Below are 21,216 nucleotides of genomic sequence, written 5' to 3'. Positions count from 1 at the left end.
ATTTAGATGATTTGAGATCATTACTGATAATTACGCCATGATCCTTTTCACTATCCATTTTTGTTAATGAATTTCCAAATAACGGGGTCGTTACATCATCAGCACAAAGGGGTCACTTGCACACACACCTTTAAGTTTTTGTTCTTTATTTGTCACATCTTAAACAACTTAGTTTACACACTATTACACAGTCTTATCACTAGGGCACGTCACTAGAACCGACCGCTCCTCGGGTGTGTGAGCCAGTTTTCATGGCCGGAAGTGTCGAGTAGACAAATTCTAGAGTTGCCCTTAATCGTGATCTTTACAATAATGTCTTGTTAGTCTGTTGTCCCACATGGGTGGGGCAACTGCATTAATTACGTATTGATGTCTACTATCATACATGTTAATTATATATCCAGGGGAGGACCGTCAGTATACGTAATATCGTATGTCAGTACTGGGTGGCTACTAGATTGATCGCGTGTGTTCGTCTGTGTGTGTGTGTGTGTTCTCTGTTGTCGCGAAGCCAAAGGATTGATGTGTCAGGGACTTGTGCATCCCACTGGGCCTCGTGATGCTGAGTTGGCGTTTGATGCTTGTGGTGGACAGTGAGTGAGGAAGTGGGTTATATGACTGGGGTTATATTACTCGTCATGTATATGAGATGTATACATATCAGCAAATTTGGAGACAATAGAATTTAGTCCGTGCTCTATATCATTTATATACACTATGAATAGAAGTGGCCCAAGAACGGAACCCTGAGGAATTCCACTCATAACATTTTTCTATCTAGAAGTTTTGCCATTTAAAACAACTCTGTTTTCGATCATTTAACAAATTTCTAGTCCAACTTGATAGGCTACCATTTATTTTGTGTGAAGCTAATTTATTAAGTTATTTCGTTTCTTTTTGTCACCTTTTTTGAATGCGGGAGTAACGTTAGCTTCCATTCTCTTCGGGTATCTCCGGATTTGTTTTTATTCAAGGTGAATGGGTACAATGCAAGAAATGGACGGATGTGTAGATTGTACTTTCCTGGATTTACAAAAGGTATTTGATAAAGTACTACACAAAAAGCTATTATGAAAACTCGAAATAATAGGTGTACAAGGAAAGTTATTGAAATTGACGGAAGATTTCTTGAACGGGAGGAAAAATAAGGGTAGTACTCAAAGACAAAAACTCGACTTGGGAAGAAATGATAAGTGGAGTCCCACAAGGTTCTGTATTAGCTCCAATAATGTTTGCTATATATGTAAATTATATGGATGAAGGTGTGGAATGTTATATGAACTTCTTTGCAGATGACGCAAAACTACTAAAGAAAGTAAGTACAGAAAAATACTATGAATCACTACAGAGAGCTCTAGATAAAGTCTGGGAATGGAGCCAAAAGTGTGAAGTGAACTTTAACATCAAGAAATGTAGTGTAATGGAGTTTGGAAAAAGAAAAAATAATATCGGGACAATATGAAATTAGTACAAAGGAAGTTAGAAAAAGTTAGCTCGGATGCATTTCTATTCTCTGTTTATAACCCCACTCATCACTCTACTAAAATGTATAGTTTGATCGCAAAGTCAAACTAAGGGTTACATATTTTAGGGGGCATAAACTCAAAACTAGTTGCAGACAGAGTAATTTGTGATATCTTTAGCATTATAAGAATCCGCATATTGATTTTCACTTAGCTTATATAAAGACTTTTGGCCTTGAGAGACAACGAAAGGTCAAACTCGGAGAGGGAGGTGTTAGATTTTTAGAGGGTTCAAACTTGAAGAGAGATGCAAGTATGAGTTTCCTTTGTCGACATACAAGAAGTTGCTTTTGACACCTTCACTTTAGTGCTACACGCCAGTAACAAAATGCACTAAAATCATTGCTGCTTGACGAAATTTGTTGTCTGGTGCCATTTTTTTTTTATTGATTGATATATTAGTTTGTGCGTTTTCATTTACCATGCATTATTTCTTATGCATTATCTATTATTGATGGATTTATGCGTCGAAACTAATCTTTACATTTTTTCATTTATTCAATTATTCGTTCCTTCTATCTATAGGTCCGGTCACCCCTACAGGAAGAGCATCACGATCGGAGTATGATCCGAGCTGAGGCTTGCGACCTCGGTACGTTCGACTTGGACGACTCGACATTTTCTCATAATGAGGACATCACCCTCAAGCTGAAGGAGGGATACCCAGCCCTCCACGGCCCAAAAGTGGTGGAGAGCAACAACTACGTTTGCAACGTGCGACCTCCTCCTGAGTATGATGTCGGCACCGAGGAGTATACTGGTCATTCACCACAGTACAGTCCATGCATCAGTGAGCTCTCCCCGAGTCCCACTGAATACTCTCCTAGTGCAAACGACTTCAGCTCACAAGTCAGCGAGTACAATCCCTCCGAAGACATCACCATCCTCCCGAGCCACAAGATCGAACTTCGGCGACAAAATCAGAAGATGAGTCTACGTCGACAACACCAGCAGAAGGCTCTCGACCTCGACGTGTCGCAAGACATGACCCCGATGGTAACCATCTCTCGACCGCCGCTGCAGAGGCTCAAGGATGACCACTTCGGAAAGAACATCAGTAGGGACTTGGAAGAAGCCATTTTGGTGCCTTGGGATGACCCCTTCTCTCCGCTTGTGCCAGGTCAGTGAAAGATCGGATTATCAATTTTGGTTTTATTGCGACTTGAATTTTATTGTAGGTACCGACAGGCAGTTGTTCTTGAGTTGAGGAATATTGATTGGCTTTAGCCGGAACAAAATGTGTAAAGGTGTCATCATAGTAACCCCTTTGCTCTGATGACATCTTAATTGAAAAAAAAAGTTAACCACGATAAAACAGCTCCGTCCTATGATAAATAAAATCGCCTGCCATCATAAAACGAGAGTTAAACTTATCACTTCAGTAGGTATACCTTTATTTTAGCTACCAGCAGGCGACTTTCTTCATCTTAGGGAACCCCTCCGTAGCAGTAAAAGGATTCAAACCTATTGACAACTATCTTGAGTCCTTTGAGGGATATCGTCACCTTCAAGTTTTGACAATGAATTTATTCATCTGGGAGAAACTTTTACTCCCGAGAGGAGTAATACTCGTGAGTATATAGTGTGGGAAGGGCGGGGTTACGATTGTATTTTCACTTGACTCACTGTCTTCTATGACTTTATTTTCTTTCAAGATTATTCTAGAAGCATCTCTAGAAATATATATATTACAAATGACAAGATATATATATATATATATACATATATATATATATATATATATATATATATATATATATATATACACGCACACACTGAATGGTCCCCAGTATATATATATATTAATCTTTTTCAACCACATTAATTTTTCACTTTAATTCCATGTCATCACGGTCGAGACGGACAAGTAGCTCGTCGGAAACATATACGGAAACTGATACGTAGTGAGGCCAAGGACTCGAACCCAGCTCAGACGTAACAAGTGAACGGTGACTTAAACCACTGCGCTATCAAGAGAGATGATAGTGCAGTGGTTTAAGTCACTGTTTACTTGTTACGTCTGAGGCTTTTTCCCCCCTTACAAAGGAGGTAGCAAAAAAACAGACATAGAAACCACTCCCACCCATTGCATCCCCTACATACTCCACTCTCCTCTACCCTCTTCCCTCCCACTTATCTTGGCACCTCCTGGATGACAAGTCATCCCTGCATGTTGTCCACTGCCCTGGGTCAGAAGCAGTGCAGCAAGACACAGCACATCCACAGCAAGGCCGCTTTGTTAAATCGGCGACCCACCTCTCCGTTCCCTCATGAAGAAAAGGAGAAGACGGGGAGATATCCCTTCGGGATGCATCAATTTCTCATAAGTACTCCCTCACCCCCATCCCCCACCCCAGTCCCCCTCATGCATCACAGCTTCATCCATACACAACCATTCTCCATTCACCCATATATATGTGTGTGTATATATATATATATATATATATATATATATATGTATATATATATATATATTTAATATAATATATGTGTATATATATATATATATATATATATATATATATATATATATATATATCGTTATATACTCTTACCGTTTGGTGGTTTTGAAAATTTAAAGAGTTCTTAATTTCTTTCTTTTCTCCAGGAACAAAAAAAGGGTGTTTAGTTTCTATACTTTATTTACACAACAAAATATGTAACAAACTCACTCGGCATTTGGATCACAATTAAGTATCTTATTTTAAGGAAAGATAAATCAAAAGACAAAATATCACGTGAGAATGACATAAACCCTTAATACTAGCACTTACGCGTAATGTGGATAAACAGGTGGAGGAAACAGGTAAGGTCACGCACGAGAAATCGGGAAAAAGCCTGTTTGTCACTCCGATTCAGTTCCCAAAAGGTGAACCTAAAAAAAAAAAAAAATCACACCAGACATAGGACGTATTACCTGTAAAAACCATTAAAACTTAAAAAAAAAAAAAAAAATACACATAGGACGTATAACCTGTACAAACCACTCACGAATTTTAACCCCTAGGCTGTTACTACATAGCTTGTGGGAAAAAGCCCCCGCAAAAGGGGAGATGGGTGGCCGGTTACCGACTGGACGAGAAGAGGGAGAGAACAACCTGAGGGAGGTTTGCAGCCTCTCTGAAATACTCGCAATTGACCTGACAGATCAATGGAACCGAGAGGTTGCAACAAAGGAAATTTTTCCTGTCCCACTTTGGATAACGGCATTACAGCCTAACCAATTACATAGTAACCTTAAATTACACACAAGAATATAAGTATCCAAAATTACCTTAATATCAACACAGAAAAGAAAAACAAATCAACTGGCAACTCGAGTGCGCAATGCGCATGCCCTGCCTGCCGGTGATGGAAACTATTACCATATGTCTAAACAGTACAGTAATTGAAGTACGTCGCAGCGTACTGACACATGGTATCTGTGTTACAAGCTGTAATAGATTAATCTGGTCACATTACATAAATGGGGAAAGTAAAATGATAAAAGAAACATAACCAAAAATACAAACTGGTAATTTATACACATACGCTGTCCCAGCAGCGTCCATATGACCTGAGGGCAGGATCACTAAAAATCCCGCTGTGATCTGACAGATGTTGACTTTCAGAGGATGTGACATTGGTATACACCGACGACAGAGATAGGCAGGTGTGGGGGTTGCTACGTGCCGGTAGACAACTAACGACCAACACGAGAAAAAAAAAGAATAAGATAAAATTAACGTGGACATTGGCTACGTGACAATACACAGAGGTGGGCAAGGGCATTTCTGCATTCTTGCGTACGTACGCACCGCCTTTTTAGGAACGCAAGAACGCAGAACGCAAAATTTTTCAAAGGAACCCAATTAAGAAGAACACACCGCCCGAAATTATAAAGCGTTCCTGCGTTCCGAGCGTTATGAAACGATTTCTTTTTACTTATAACTGATGTCAAACTGATTGGCCTGTAGTTGCACATGGACAACTTATCTCCCTTTTTAAAAACAAGAACAACTTTCGCCTGCCCCCAAGCAATAGGCACAAAACCAGCCTCTACCAACTTATTAAATATTTCTGTTAACTGGTCGCATATTTCAAATTTACACTCTTTAAGCAATCTGAAAATGTAATAAAGTTCAGTAGTTTATCAGACAGGGTAGCTTAGATTGTGATTAGACTGTGTAAATATATAAATATATATATAAATAAATATATATATATATATATATATTTATATATATATATATATATATATATATATATATATAGTGTGTGTGTATCTACTTAGTTGTATTATACGGGAAGGGGAGCTGTGCTCGTAGTGACCCGTCTTTGTATCTTTTAACATCCAGTTCTTAAATTCTTGTATGGTTTTTGCACACTTGTTTCTTCCAATTTGTTCCAGACAGCCACCACTCTCTGGAAAACTTTTTTTTTCAGATCTCTTCTAATACTACCCTTTTTGAGTTTCTTTTCATGTCCTCTTGTTTTTCTTTTATCGGACTTTGATAAATGTTCCCTGTCAAGGACTTCCATGCCTTTCATGATTCTGTAAATGGCCAGTAGATCTCTCAATCTTTGTTTGTATGTCAATTTTGAAAGTGTTGGTGCCATCTTTGTCATTGCTCTTTGGATTCTTTCTAATTTCTTTATATTCTTTTTTGTGCTGGGTGTCCATAGTGTCACAGCATACTCCAATCTTAGTCTTATCAGTGTGACTAATATTTTCTTTACCATTACTTAATCCAAGTAATTGAAAGCCACCTTTATTGATCTTAGTAAATTGTAGGTTTCTCAAACTTTTTTTGTTAATATGTATGTCTGGCGACATGTCTTTGTTTATAACTACTCCTAGATCCTTTTTTGAGCTAATTTTGTTTACTTCCTTTGTACTTATTTTATATTGTCCTGACATTCTTTTTTTAACTTTTCTAAACTCCATTATACTACATTTCTTGATGTTGAAGTTCACTTCCCACTTTTGGCTCAATTCCCAGACTTTGTTCAGGTCTCTCTGTAGTGATTCACAGCCTTTTTCTGTACTTGCTTTCTTTAGTAGTTTTGTGTCATCTGCAAAGAAGTTCATATAACATTCTGCACCTTCATCCATGTCATTTATATATATAGCAAACATTATTGGAGCTAATACAGAACCTTGTGGGACTCCACTTATCATTTCTTCCCAAGTTGAGTTTTTATCTCTAAGTACCACCCTCATTTTTCTCCCATGCAAGAAATCTTCCATCCATTTCAATAAATCCTACTGTTGTTTCGAGTTTTCTTAGTACCTTTTTGTGTGGTACTTTATCAAATGCCTTTTGTAAATGTAGGAAAGCACAATCTGCCCAAACGTCCCTTTCTTGCATTATATCTTTTAACCTTGAATAAAAATAAATCAAGTTTGTGGCACATGATCTTCCTTTTCTAAAACAAAATTGTTTTAGATTTAGTATATTGTTTTCTTCCAGATGTTTAGTCCATCTACTTTTGATAACTTTTTCACATATTTTAGCTATTGTGCTTGTAAGGGAGACTGGTCTATAGTTTGTTGGGTCTTCCTTATCTCCCCCTTTATATATTGGTACAATATTTGCATTTTTCCAATCTTGTGGTACCTTTCCTTCTTTGAGTGAGCAATCTATTATTTTAAGTATTTTGTCTGTTAGTTCATTTATACATTATTTTAGTATCCAATTTGCAATTCTGTCTGGACCGCGTGATTATAGGCATCAAGGATTATTATTTAGTCCCCTATTTCTTTCTGTGTCATAATTATTTTTTATTGGGGGGGATCTTTCTCCCTTTTCATTCCAATTAAGTGTATTTTCAACTGTTAATACAGATTTAAAATTTTTGTTCATAATTTCAGTCCATTTCTACATCTTTATATTCATCATTCCCTTGATACAGTTTCACTATTTCCTGTTTATTTTTTAATTTACCATTTATATATCTGTAGAATAATTTAGGTTGATCCTTACATTTGTCTATTATGTCTTTTTCATAGTTTCTTTTTTCTTCCCTGCATATTTTTACATATTCATTTCTTAGTTTGATATATATTTGCCACTTACCCATTTTTATTTTTTCCATTTTTTTCAAGCTTTGTCTCTTCTATCTTCAGCCTCGCTACATTTTTTGTTGTACCAGCATTTATTATACACTTTTTCCTGTTTTTGTTTTCGTATGTATTTATTTATTCCTTCATTATAGATTTCTTTTAATATCGTCCATTTCTCTTTCATCTTTGTTTCTTCATTAAAGAAGTTTTCCCAATTCACTTTTTGAAGAAATCTGTTTTGTTATACATTAGTCTTCCTTTCCTGTGTTTCTCATTTCTTCCTAAATATACTTCCTCTTTTAGTTCAAACTTGATTAGTAAGTGGTCACTCTTCCCAATTGGTGTCTTGTATTCCATTTCATGCATAATTTCAGGCTCATACATAAATATTAAGTCTAGTCTTAATGTTTCTTCATTATTTCTATATATGGTATTCTCTTTTACCCATTGAGTCATAGTGTATTCAATGGTCATGTCCAGCAGTATATTTCCCCAAAGGTCCTCTCCGCCTATCACTGTCATCTCCCAACATATTTCTTCAAAGTTAAAGTCACCCATAATTACCAAGTTTCCTCCTTCATTCAATATATCATTTAATGCATATTTTGTGTCTTCCAACATTTTGGAATGATCACTTTCCTTCCAAGAATATGTTTTTGGGGACACATATATCACTAGAAATTTTCTACTTTTTATGTCACTATTTTCAACTTTTATCATTATCAATTCCACATTATTGTTTTTTCTGTTATCTTTGTGGGTAGGGGACGGAGGGTGAAGGAGTATATATGAGAAATAAATTGACGCAGCCTGGAGGGATTTCTCCCAATCTTTTCTGCATGAGGGGACGGAGAGGGGGGGTTGGGTTGCCAATTTAATGAAGTGGCCTTGCTGTGGATGTGTTGTATCTTGCGACACTGCTTCTGACCCAGGGCAGTGGACAAGATGCAGGGATGACCTGTCATTGAGGAGGTGCCAAGATAAGGAGGGAAGAGGGTAGAGAGGAGTGGAGTATGTTAGGGATGGAATGGGTGGGAGTGGTTTATGCCTGTTTTTTGGCTACCTTGTAAGAGGGAAAGTCCTTTGGTATATGTATGTTATCTTTGTCACATTTAAGTTTTTCTTAGTAAAAAAAACATGAATCCTCCACCCTGTTTCTCCTCTCTTTTTTATCCAATGATTATATAAAATTTATATAATCATTGGATAAAAATAGAGAGGAGAAACAGACTGTTCATTTCATCATTTCGTCTTTTCAACTCGTTCACTTCTTTATACATTGTCCTGTATTCAACTTTGAGATCTATACTTTAATGGAGTAATTCTGTGATCTCCTGATTTTTTAGAATATTCTATACCTTGTTTCTCTTTTCAATTGTATACCTCTACCTAGTATTCCACTTTCTCTTGCAAACCCTGAAAATGCAATATTTACATACCTTTGATTTGACTTCGGCATTTCCATGTTGCAGCTCTTTTTTGGGATGACACCTAATGGTGATTCAACCCTACTTACATCCAGTCTTCTCTTCATTGGTTCACTATATTTTTGTCTTCTTTATCATTCTCCATTTTATATTTTACCACTAAGTGAAATTACTCTATTTTGTCATTTTGGTCACTCGATAAACAAAACTCCCTATCCCAATACCAACGAGGTGTTTCCTCCATCTTATCGAAAAAGCGCTGCACTCCAGAGCTTGTTCTAGACCTCCGTTCCAGCCTGTGGTTCATCCGTGTGTAAGTCCATGTGTACACACACACACACACACACACACACACACATATATATATATATATGCAATAAAACACTAGGAGCGTGTGTTCACAAATGCGTAAGTAACCACTAGGAAAAGTAAACTAACGAAGCAGAGCGCTTTCGTATAATTACATCTTCAGTGCAGATACAAAGAAGGAATTATAAGATGAAGAAACAAGGTACAGAATATATGACATAGTGAAGAGGGTATTCGGAGAGGTAGTGGAAGAAGTACACGTGACGGACGTTTGGGCCCTCGTGGTAGCCAACAAGTATGGGACGTTTGGGCCGTCCTGGTAACCAACAAGTATGGGACAACTGCTCATAATCTATATTACAATTTAAACAATTTTGAAATATATATATATATATATATATATATATATATATATATATATATATATATATATACTGTATATATATGTATGTACTTATACGTGTTTATGCATATGTATATATTGTCATCATGAAATAAATTCACGGGGACAAACCAGTTCCAATTGTTGAGTGCAGCTATGAAAGCGCAGTATTTTGGTGTGTTGCCTTTGAACTGAGTAGTGTGGGAGGAAACAGGGGGTGACCTTTTATCCATGAGAAGCTAGATGGGGTGGGGGTGAATGAATGGATTTTAGATAAGTGTGGGGATAAATATAGAATGGGAGTATATTCAGACTCGGCTACCCTTTTTTGTTAAGAGGGGGGGTCGAGGGTAAATATATCTTACATAGATCATATTGTAGCTAAACTCAGACGATTTTGTTTATCTATAGGGAGCCCTAAGGGCTGGATGGAGACATAAAATTCTACTTTGATTAATTCTAGGTTATAAGTTTTCGTTATTTTCCACAAATAGGTAACATTACCTGCTCTTACAGTAACTGGGCACTATTTTTTAATGTTTAAAGACAAACTTCTTCATGTTCCATCAGTGTCAGATTCTAGTATCAAAGAACACATCTAGTCTGTGAATGCCATAGCATTGCCGTTAATCTAATTTTGATATTTCTTTAGAGGATATGTCATCCACTCTGTGTCAACATATCTTCAAAACATATTGATTCATGATCCAGTTCATATTATTTCATTATTCTTGATCGGGACAAATTTATATTACTAAGTTATTCTTGGAACTGCCCATGCAGAGAAGAACGTTAATAGTTCGAATCAAATATTATATTTTTTATGTTTAAAGTATTTTGATTAACTCGTTTATTAACTTGTTTTCTGCATTTTATGTAATATGTAAATGCTCTTCTATCTGTTACTTTATTCAAACGAAGGAAACCTAACTCACAGCAAACTGTCGTTTAACTCCTTCCCTGTGATTTGAATTATGTATGACTATTCTACTAACAGCAAGGTAATATAATTCATTTGAGGGAATCTATATTAGTAGTAGAAATTCAGTCCATCATAATAAAGCTGCTTAAACTTATTTTTCTTTGTCAGATGGCCCCTTTGGTTTGGATGACCTAGACGACTTCAGTGCCTCTTTTGCTGACCTTCTGGCTTTGGTTGAGCATCAGTTGTCATCTTCATCAACTCAGTCAACTTCTGATTTGACCAATAACAACACCAACAACAGTTTCGATGAAGCTCGGGCAGCGGCTCGTCGGCGGGGCAACAGCTTTGGAGATGCGTCTGTCTTAGTACCTCTAGGCTTTGATGCCATCAACAATAACAAGACGACCCTTTGCTCAACCCTATCTTCAGCCAACAGTTTGAGCACTTCGAGTCTACAAGTGCCTTCGGACTCAGCCAGACCCATGATGAAGAGTCGGACGGTGGAGGAACGGAGGGCAGATCTGCTGAGAGCTCGGCGCCTCAAAGATAGCCTTGACCTATCGCCCCCAAGGCACGGCGATGTCCCTCCTCCGAGTATTCCTCTCAACGAGCTTCACCTTTCACATCATTATGACAGTCGTCGCATGGTAAGATCCAGCACTTCACTCGACCCCAAGTCAAGTTTTCAGTACAGCAACTACCCACCTCACTCGCGTCACAGCACTCTGGGTAGGGTGACCCGTTCCCAAGGCAATCTTCTTTCACTTGATGGAGATGAACGTGGCCGTGGTGGCAGAGGCCGTAAATCCCTGATGACGCGAGGTCTAGGAGGTAAGAGTATAGCGGCTCTTACCCGCGCTCTTTCGGCCTCGACCCTCGCTGCTTTCCGGTCGCGGAGTCGGAATCGCCCATCCCTAGCGGCGTCCACTTTCGACTTGGGTCATCTGGACTCTCGCCGTGGCTGCACCCCATCCTCTCGCACCTCGTCACCTGGTCGTGACGCCCGCGGTGCCAACTGGTCCCGGCGGCTCAAGATGCCCGATATGAGATTAGGTGAAGTCTACGCCACACTTCGGGGCCGCAAAGGCAGCAGTGGCAATGCCACGCTTCGGAGTCCTCTCAGAGCAGCTCGTTCACGAATAAGAACACCATTGCTGAAGGATGCTTGTGGCATCTGCGGATTTCGTGTCAACAACCCGCAAATCTACCTTGGAGCTCTACCACTGCATACCTCCTGTTTCAAATGTGCAAGGTAAGTACTTGGAGATTGGTATGTTGTAACACATTTATAAAAGTTCACTGTAAACCCACTATCGGAGACTATATCCTGTCGCTACAAATTCAGTATGGTAAAACAAAAGAGAAGTATAATGTTAAGGAATGTGTACGTGGAAAAATGCAAGTCCTGTTCAGTGCTTTGTGGCCCTCCGTTCAGCTTTTCGCAAAGTCTGTTGATATGTCACGCAGGGTTTGAAGGAAAACGATCTCGAAAGCAACGCATGAGAGAGCTACAGAGGGGCTTTGACTTAACTCCTTCTTAGACTCTTCTGAATACTCTCCTGATTTTTTATTTTTATTTCATCTTGTTTTACTTTTTTTCTTATTTCTTTTTAAACTTGCAAGTGTAATTTAATCCAGTTGAAATTCTAATGGCTATAATAGGTTCATTCAAACTTCAAACTGGAAAAAGAAGATATATTATGGCCATGGGTTTTTACATTTAATTATCAAACACTTCATTGGCAAAAAACATTAGACAAAAGGACCGATCGGTTGGGTAATATGAGAGACTAGAATATAGATAAACAAATGAATAAGCAAATGAATAAACAGAAAATAAATACATGAATAAATTTATAAAATTAATAATGAATAAGCTTCCAATCTACTATCATCTCCCCTTGTACATCGTACCACCTTGCTTTTACCTACATTTATCTTCAACTCGTATCGCACACTTCCTCAAATTTCGTCACTAACTTCCTTAATCCCTCCTCTGATCCTGCCACAAGCGCAGTGTCGTCAGCAAACAACAACTGGCTTATCTCCTATTTTCTTTAAACATCTCCAATTCTTAATACTCTCGCGCCACTCCACCCGTTAACCCATTAAACAGCCATGTCGACATGAGACATACCTGGTGAAATCCCACATTTACCTCAAATAATTCGCTCTCTCCATTTCTAGCTCTGATAATAGTAATAATGATGATGGTGATGATAATAGAATAATGGTAATAATGATAGAATAACAATAATAATAATAATAATAATAATGATAATTATAATAATAATAACAATGATGATAATGATAATGATAGAATAATAATATAATAATTAATAATAGTAATAATGGTAATAATAATAGAATAATAATAATAACAACAACAATAATAACAATGACAACAATTATAATAATAATAATGATGATGGTGATGATAATGATGAAGATAATGATAATGATGACTATGATAATGGTGATAATGATGATAATGACTGTCACTACGATGGTCCGGGTTCGAATCCTGCCCAGGGCTGAAATAATTTCAGTATCGCTGCGCTTCGAGTCGTTAGTCCAACTCTCGTGGGCGGGGAGTTAGGGGTGTGTGCGCGTGTAAGGTCACGGCATTACCCATAGATCGGTCATACGAGCTCTGAGCTCTCTTCCAGGAGGGAAATAGCTGTCGATCACGAGTCGAACACGTGATCCAAAGACCAATGTGAACACACACACACACACACACACACACATATATATATATATATATATATATATATATATATATATATATATATATACACACATAATATGAATACATAATTTCACAAAACAGCTTGCCTTACTGTTAGATTCCTCCTGGTGTCTTACTATGATAACGCACATGAAAGTAAAGCCAAACCTATCTTATAATTACAGCGAAATATTGGCTTTCGAACTTTGTTCATTTTTGTTATTATTACGATTTCTCCCTACGTGGTTTGCGGGGCTGGTACTCGCCACTTACGCGGACGCTACCATGAGGAAGCTGATATGTCGCACACAAGTCACCTTAGGTCTTGAGGTGAACAGAGGTCTTGGGCCATTACTTGGAGTGGTTACCTTGAGTAAGTTTATTTGGCAATGAGTCACATACATGAAATGCAGATAACGAAAAGAACAAATAGTTCGTAAATAACAATTACAGTTGCCGAGGATAGCACAAAAAAGTACGTAAGCTTATTTCCATTGTGGTTCTCATTAGACTGTTTTTCTACACCAAGTTACACAGACAACATATGTAGGTGTTAAGGGGACCAGAAACAGTCATGAGTAATACCAATCGGTACACATATGACACATAAATTTGCTAATATTACTAAAATGTTCGTGACACGTAGGATATTGAGACCAAAAGTTGAGCACCATCACAATAAGGGAACATTACATTATGCATCAGGAACAACAAAATATTACTAAAATGTACCAAAACAGTATGAGTGAGTACCAGATCAGTGTGGTACCCTTAGTGATATACTACATTATTCTACTGTAGTAGCACGTGTGGGACAATAAAGGGGGGGGGGGTAAGCGTAAATGTCAAGTACCACGGGATAGAATGTAGCAGGCCATCAACAACGCCAACATGTTTTAGTGAATGCTACATGGCAGCTTGGGACACATATTAATCAATTACAAAATTTCCCCGTGCCTCAGGACGGAGTGGGCAATTACACAACAGTGTGAGCACTAGGAAGTAGTACATTATAACCTGAAGCACCAAAAGTAGGGTACAGGGGACCATTACTCGTATGAGTAAAACAACAAGGAGCTCGAGGGAAGGGTCTAATTACCTTGTTGCCTGGTACCCTGATTCACCAAGCTTGTATCATGATCAGATCATAACTGTTCTCGGACCATACCTGAAACATATACCTTACTATGACAAGCAAAACAAAGGTGGAAACCAGTTTTGAACATCAAACATTGTTATAATAAGTAAACACCTCTTAAGGACAAAAGGGGAGGTCAGAACAGTTATGGATGAACGTAGATTTGGATGGTATTGCTCTTGGAGTCTGGCACCCCTCACTAGGCTAGTGGTACATAAAATCAAGGCTGTTCTTGGTCCACAGCTGAGACATATAGTAATCTTTGCATTTTTTTTTTCTTGAAAGTAACCTTGCTATTTGGCTGCTTAATGGACATAGGTAGTGAGTTCCTGTGGAGTGAAAGCTGTTTTTGGTGAAGGAACCTGCATGTGTTACAATAAAAGACCCTTGACTGTTCTGGGTTCGGTTCTCAGCAGATAACGTAAAATTACAGCTCACATACGAAGGAGTAGAATTATGAACGATATTGTAAACATGGTTTAGTTTCAGCTGTTCGACACTATTTTACAGGTAACATTCCTACTTTGCTTAATTCTTCTATACCAATATGACTACGTTGAGGTAAATTTAGCATGAATCTAATGATCTTATTTTGTGCAACCTGTAGCCGAGACTGGTTTTTTCTGCTCAGACTACTTACCAACAGCTACAAGTGTAATCAAAGTGATGCTGTATCAGGGCTGAGACCAGAAGCTTCTTTGTTTCCATATCAAAATTTCTGGCTTTTTCTGTACAAAAATTTAACTTTATGTGAACACTTGGATACAATCTTATCCGTTAAGGCATTTTCTGAGAAGGACTGATCTAAGGGTATTCCAAGATGAGTTACTTCTTGCTTTGACTCCCAAGACATTATGATACCCACACATCTGACCTGTGCAATGCGGTGTTTCCTGAGGTTGGGTTTTGATGCGAAGAGAATACAAGTTGGAAATAGAAGTCCCCAGGGAATCCATATAAAGTGACGAATATATATGAACATTGAAGATGACTGGCAGATTTTCGTGATGTTGAAAACTTCGTCTTTTCTTTTTTGTTCGTTATTTCAAATAGTGTACGTTGACGCGACGACATCATTGACTTCAGTTAAAACGGTCTTGTTGCGTCCTTCGTTGAATAATGCCACGTTATATAACTATACTATTGATTACTTTCCCTATGTTTTAAACTTGTACACTAAAGTATTTTTTCTCAATTGAATAGTATCACTTAACGTAAACGTGAATAAAATACACGTGTATCAAGCTGGTTGAATAATTACCATAGTCTCTCCCCAAGTACTAGAGAAAATGGTAATGTAAGAAAGAAAACTGTTAGGAGCATCTACAAATTTTTGTTTAAACAAATTTGATAAATTTAACAATCGATTGGTATATATTACTGATTTTGCGAATATTGAAATCCAGATTAAAAGATTATGAATATTCCAGTGTTCAAAATGTATTTATTTTGATGCTAGAATTCGAAACGAGGCGTCCGTTGACGCGTCCTGTACATAGAAGTTATTTAGATAAAGATTATACTAAGTAGGGTAAAATGTGCAGCACCGACATGATCAACAATCAATGTAGATTGGAGTTTTGAGTCAGAGTAGCTTCAGTCTATATTTGATAAGTACAAAATTATTTTGTTATAAATAGTTTCTTGAAAGAAACAACACACACAAATATGTACACACCAAATAGCATTTTTCCATATATGGAGATGGCAGTGCCAAATCATAGACCCCCCCCCAAAAAAAAAAAAAAAAAAAAAAATCCAATATTAATAAGTATCTGTTCCCCGCCACATTACTTGCAGTCCAAGAACATAAGGATCTAAGCAGGCTAAATAAGGAACAAATTCATAAGCTTAAAATTGATATGTACAGATAATTGTCCTGAATAACATAATAAAATTCCCTAGTGAACCCCGACCCCAATGTGCCTAACCAAAGAATCAAGATGGCACCCAAAAGGACATCCTCTTTAGGTATTTCCATGATATTATAACCTTCAGGTATGATAAACTTGCCAACAAGATGTCAATACATCTGTTTTTAACCACGAGGAATTCAACAAAGAAATAAAATTTAAGATTAAACAGTAATTCTATGTGGTAACATGGCTCCAAGTGGATTTCAGTATTTGTTGGACAAACGGTAAAAGTTATCAACTTATTATTTCCAGAAACTTGCCTGTTTTAACAAAGTTTAATAAATGCTTTGTCAATAAATATTTAATTTAAGCCATTGTGTGTGAAACATTATCAAAGTAAATCCATATGTTAAAGAATACTCTCATAAAGTCAAATCCTCATTAAACTCACTGTTAATGCATGAACTCGTAATAAATTCAGACATTAAAACAAAATACACTTATACATAAAAAGGCCTTTTGTGTACTTTCTAATACACAAACGAATTTTCTACTTTTATAGTTGCATAACTGTTAATCCTTCAGTCATGTTTATTTGAGAAAAGTGGGACTGTGCCTCACCACTAGCATTTGGTGCTAGCGGTGAGGGGCTAAGCGGCTCAACCACATATATAAACATAGTAATCACTCTGGTATATAAATCGTCTTGGCCTTAGGATGTTAGGATACATAGAGTATTTTAGAAAGTTGATCTCACTATTTTGGAGTAAGGGGTATGGCTTCGAATATTAAAGTCCAGATAATATCAACTCTTATGTGAAATTTGAAAGTAAATTATATTGTCTGGATACACGAGTGGTTTCTGTATATTTTACATGTAAGGATGATAGGTAACAATGAGTATTGCATTTTATCATATAGGGACCTCAAATCTGTCACTTAAGAAAACATAATGTGGAATATAAAATACCCATAAAACTTAATAAATGTATACATTATTATATACAATCATCATTCTCTACATCATAATCTGAAGAAACTGGTTTGTCAGTTTTCTCAGTTATGTGTTGATCCTTTGGCATGTTCCCAGTGGCGGCGCCAGGGGGGGGGGGGGCTTTAGTCCACCCAAAAAGTGGCCAGCCCCCCCATTAGCTCCCCAACTGAAATGAGCAAATTGAAAATTTAAAACACTCATTGAAATAATTTTATTAAGTGGAATTTTTAATTGCCAGGGCTAAAGATTTGTCAGCCATCAGTGCTAGCCCTACCATTAACCCCCTCCCCTTCTGAAATGAGGATAATATATGTGTATTATCATATTACTATTAGCCCCCCCAAAAATTTGCTTAGCCCCCCAAAAAATTTGTTTATCCCCCCCTTAGCCTCCCCAACTAAAAATTCCTGGCGCCGCCGCTGCATGTTCCAATAGTACTCTTTCCTTCCACTAAAACCCGAATTCCCCCCTCCCTCCCTCCCTCTCCCCCTCTCCCCCTCTCCCCCATCTTATCTATCCTGCCCTCTAACTAACTAGTTCTGCTCCCTGACATGATTTGACCTTGTGGTAATTGTTATTGGGAATCTTAGTGTTTACCTTAATTCGGGAGACTTTCCTTCAAAGTGTTATTTTCTTCGATTGAGGAGCAGCCTTTCCTGAAACTTCGAACCTTGCTTATCGTAACTTTAAATAAGATACAATTAAACTCCCCTCCTCTATATTTTGTTTATTAAATATATGTAACTATTAGGGTTTAATAAATAGGGAATTAACTTTGAGAAATTACTTAAAGTAAGTAACCCGTGGGCTTCTGAGCTCTTCGAACTCGTAAGAATCTCTTGGTACAATGTGCGCACCAAGGTCTAAATATACAGGTCAGACCGTTTACATTCTTCTGCGCAGCTTCTGACGTCATTTGGCTGAGTCCATTTTCTCTTTGTGATACACTGAAGAAAACTGAAACGCCAAGGAAGACAGGAACTTTAATATTTCATATATTATATATATATATATATTATATATCATATATATTATATATTCATATATATAGACAGGAACTATAATATTTTATATATATTTATATATATATTTTATATAATATTTGTCAGAATATAACTAATTGCGTGGAGCTGTGCGAGCGAAGGCGACGTCATTTTTGAACGACGGACCAGCTTCAACTGACAGCTATAGGACCCGCTAACCCCACTTTGAACAGCCAGGTGACGTTCACGGGCCCGCTGCGCCAACTCCCTCGAAATTCGGTCGGAAGTGGTTAGACCTTATATTCTTAGATCTTGGTGCGCACGAACGTCGGAACAGTTAGATTACTCTGAGCTCAGGAAGAAGAAGGACTTCTTTTTTGGAAACCTCTATGGGATCACGTCTTCGGTTCAGAAGGCCTTCAAGATATCGTATTTCTAAAGCAACTACATTTAGAGAATCTACATACATACATATACCAAAGGCTTTTCCCCCCTACATGGGGGGTAGCCACAAAGAAAAAGACATAGAAACCACTCCCACCCGTTCCATTTCCTATATATTCCACTCCCCTCCACCCTCCTCCCTCCTTCTTATCTTGGCACCTCCTGGATGACGGGTCATCCCTGCACCCTGTCAACTGCCCTGGGTCAGAAGCAATGTCGCAAGACACAGCGCATCCACAGCAAGGCCGCTTCATAAATTCGGCGACCCCCCCCCCTCTCCGTCCCCTCATGCAGAAAAGGAGAAGACGGGGAGAAATCCCTTCGGGCTGCGTCAAGCCCGAAGGGATTTCTCCCCGTCTTCTCCTTTAGAGAATCTACGCAGGTTCAAACAAAGGTGACCGGTAAGTTCTCAAATGTATTACTGAAATATTAAACCGTAGTTTTCATAGGTTTAATCTTCTCTAAATGTAGTAAATTAATCTTCTCTAATTTGAGAATTTAATCTTCAATGAATTTAATTTATTTATTATTACTATTATTATTATTATTATTGAATGGGTGGAAATGATTTTATGCCTTTTCCTTTTTGGCTACCTCCCTAGTAAGGGGGAAAAAGCCTGTTCTACCTCGTCTGTGTCACTTGCACATCTTTTGTTGACACCCCTTCTCACGTCCGGGGCCCGTTCGTCCCCTTCCTCGTTTTCTTCCATTTTTCTCAATGTCTCCCCTTCTCCTTTTTTCTTCAACTGACCACTACACCACGAGCTTTCCCTTCTCTACTAATACAACACAGGTACTCCCTAGTCACAGTAATCCACGAAAATTGCTTTTCTTTCCGGAGTTCCAATCTTCGCTGTCAGTCCGACGTGTGTGTGTGTGTGTGTGCGCGAGCTTGTGTGTGTGTACAGTATGTGTTTTATGTGTATGAGTGTGTTTGTGTGTGTCCGTGTTTGTCTGTGCTTACTTTTATGTTTGTGTATGTATTTGGGTGTGCGTGCGTATGAGCTGTTTTTTGTGTGTTTATGCGTGTGTGTTCAAACACAGAGGGAAATAATAACTATCAGGAAAAGACAGTTACACTCTGTAGGACACGTCATGAGAAAACAACAATTAGAACATACGTGCCTAACAGGAAAAACAGAGGAAAGAGGGCAAGAGGATTAAGGACGTCTGTAGAAGAAATAACAAATGCCATCTTATAAACCCTATACTTCCCCATTTTTTCTTTTTTAGAAAAAAATAATTCTGCACTTTCTTGCACTCTTTTTCGTTATTTATGTCTTGTTATTTTGTGGTTTTCGTCATAACATGAATTTTAAGTCACGTAGAATTAGAGGAATAATTCGTCCATATGGACACAGTGAATGATTAGTAATTTCTGAAAAAAAAAAAAAAAAAAAAAATAGAATCAATCAAGCTTAGGTGTTTATTTTTGTTTGACAGTGGTTACAGCATACATATTCAACAGCTTTATACCGTTTTTAACGGAAATAAATGGATAATGAGATTATGAAAAAAGAAAAAAAGTTCCATTTTCTTCATTGGTACAGGACATTGTCCACTGAATATGAAATTCTACATAGCAATTTTGCTTCCCATTCAGGCAAAGGTTTACATTGCATTTTCCATTACGTCCTCTTTTCTTACACTTTCTTCCCTGTTCTTCTACAGCAGACCAATGGCCAACATATTCATATCTGATTGGATGATCGGGCAAGCTTTGAGGTCTTCCAATCTTACTCACTTTGGGTCTTGCGCCAGTAGCTTCTGTGTAAGATGGTCTTCCTCTTTTACAACTGCATTCTTTCCCTGCCATTATCTAGGAAAATGCTACTTTCATTTTGAAAAATACCAAAGGAATTACCTCTGACTTTGGTAGCTGGTGGTGGAGTGCATCCTCTTCTGTACAGAAGCCAACTGTTGACAGTCACCGTGTCAATCATATGAAAGATCAAACGGTGGTAATATTTCTTTCCTCCAATGTTGATTCTGTACAGAGCAATTAGCCAGTCTGCCAGATCCGCTCCTTCCGTTGCCTTGTTGTGCCATTTGATGATATCTGGGCAACTAATTTCAATCCTTTGGGAGAGTTCTTGTCCCACCTTGAGACATTTACCCAAAGGGAGTGTTTTGGCAAAAGTGGACACAAGATTAACTATTTTGTTGTCATACCATTTGACATAGGTAGTTTCTATACCATCATCTGTACTCTTTAGTTCTTCATAAGCACCTCACCCCTTTTTCATTTTTTTTCTTCATCTTTTCCCTTCTTTATGCCTGGTAGGCGTGCTTGACGGACTGTACCACAACACCAAATTTTTCTTGTTGCCAAGTGCCTGAGCAAAGGTAAGGAAGTGAACCAGTTATCAAAAAACAAATAGTGATTACAGTTAGATGGTATGATTTGAGATAATTGTAAAACTACATTTGAGCTCGCACCAAGATCAGGTACTGTAGA

General features: G+C 37.8%; 1 protein-coding gene across 1 annotated transcript in view; it reads left to right on the top strand.

Annotated features, from left to right (window-relative positions):
- Window positions 1-21,216, top strand: part of LOC143041180 (uncharacterized) — a 762,242-nt gene that overhangs the window by 39,546 nt on the left and 701,480 nt on the right. Inside the window, exons 3-4 of the mRNA XM_076213010.1 lie at window positions 2,049-2,643; window positions 10,778-11,864. Of these exons, the coding sequence (XP_076069125.1) occupies window positions 2,049-2,643; window positions 10,778-11,864 (1,682 nt within the window). The remainder of the gene's footprint in view (window positions 1-2,048; window positions 2,644-10,777; window positions 11,865-21,216) is intronic.

This window comes from Oratosquilla oratoria, chromosome 30, assembly GCF_046742065.1.
Source record: "Oratosquilla oratoria isolate Oo_2021 chromosome 30, ASM4674206v1, whole genome shotgun sequence".
Classification (NCBI taxonomy): domain Eukaryota; kingdom Metazoa; phylum Arthropoda; class Malacostraca; order Stomatopoda; family Squillidae; genus Oratosquilla; species Oratosquilla oratoria.
The sequence above is the reverse complement of the archived record's forward strand: the minus strand, read 5'-3'. Positions and strand labels throughout refer to the sequence as shown.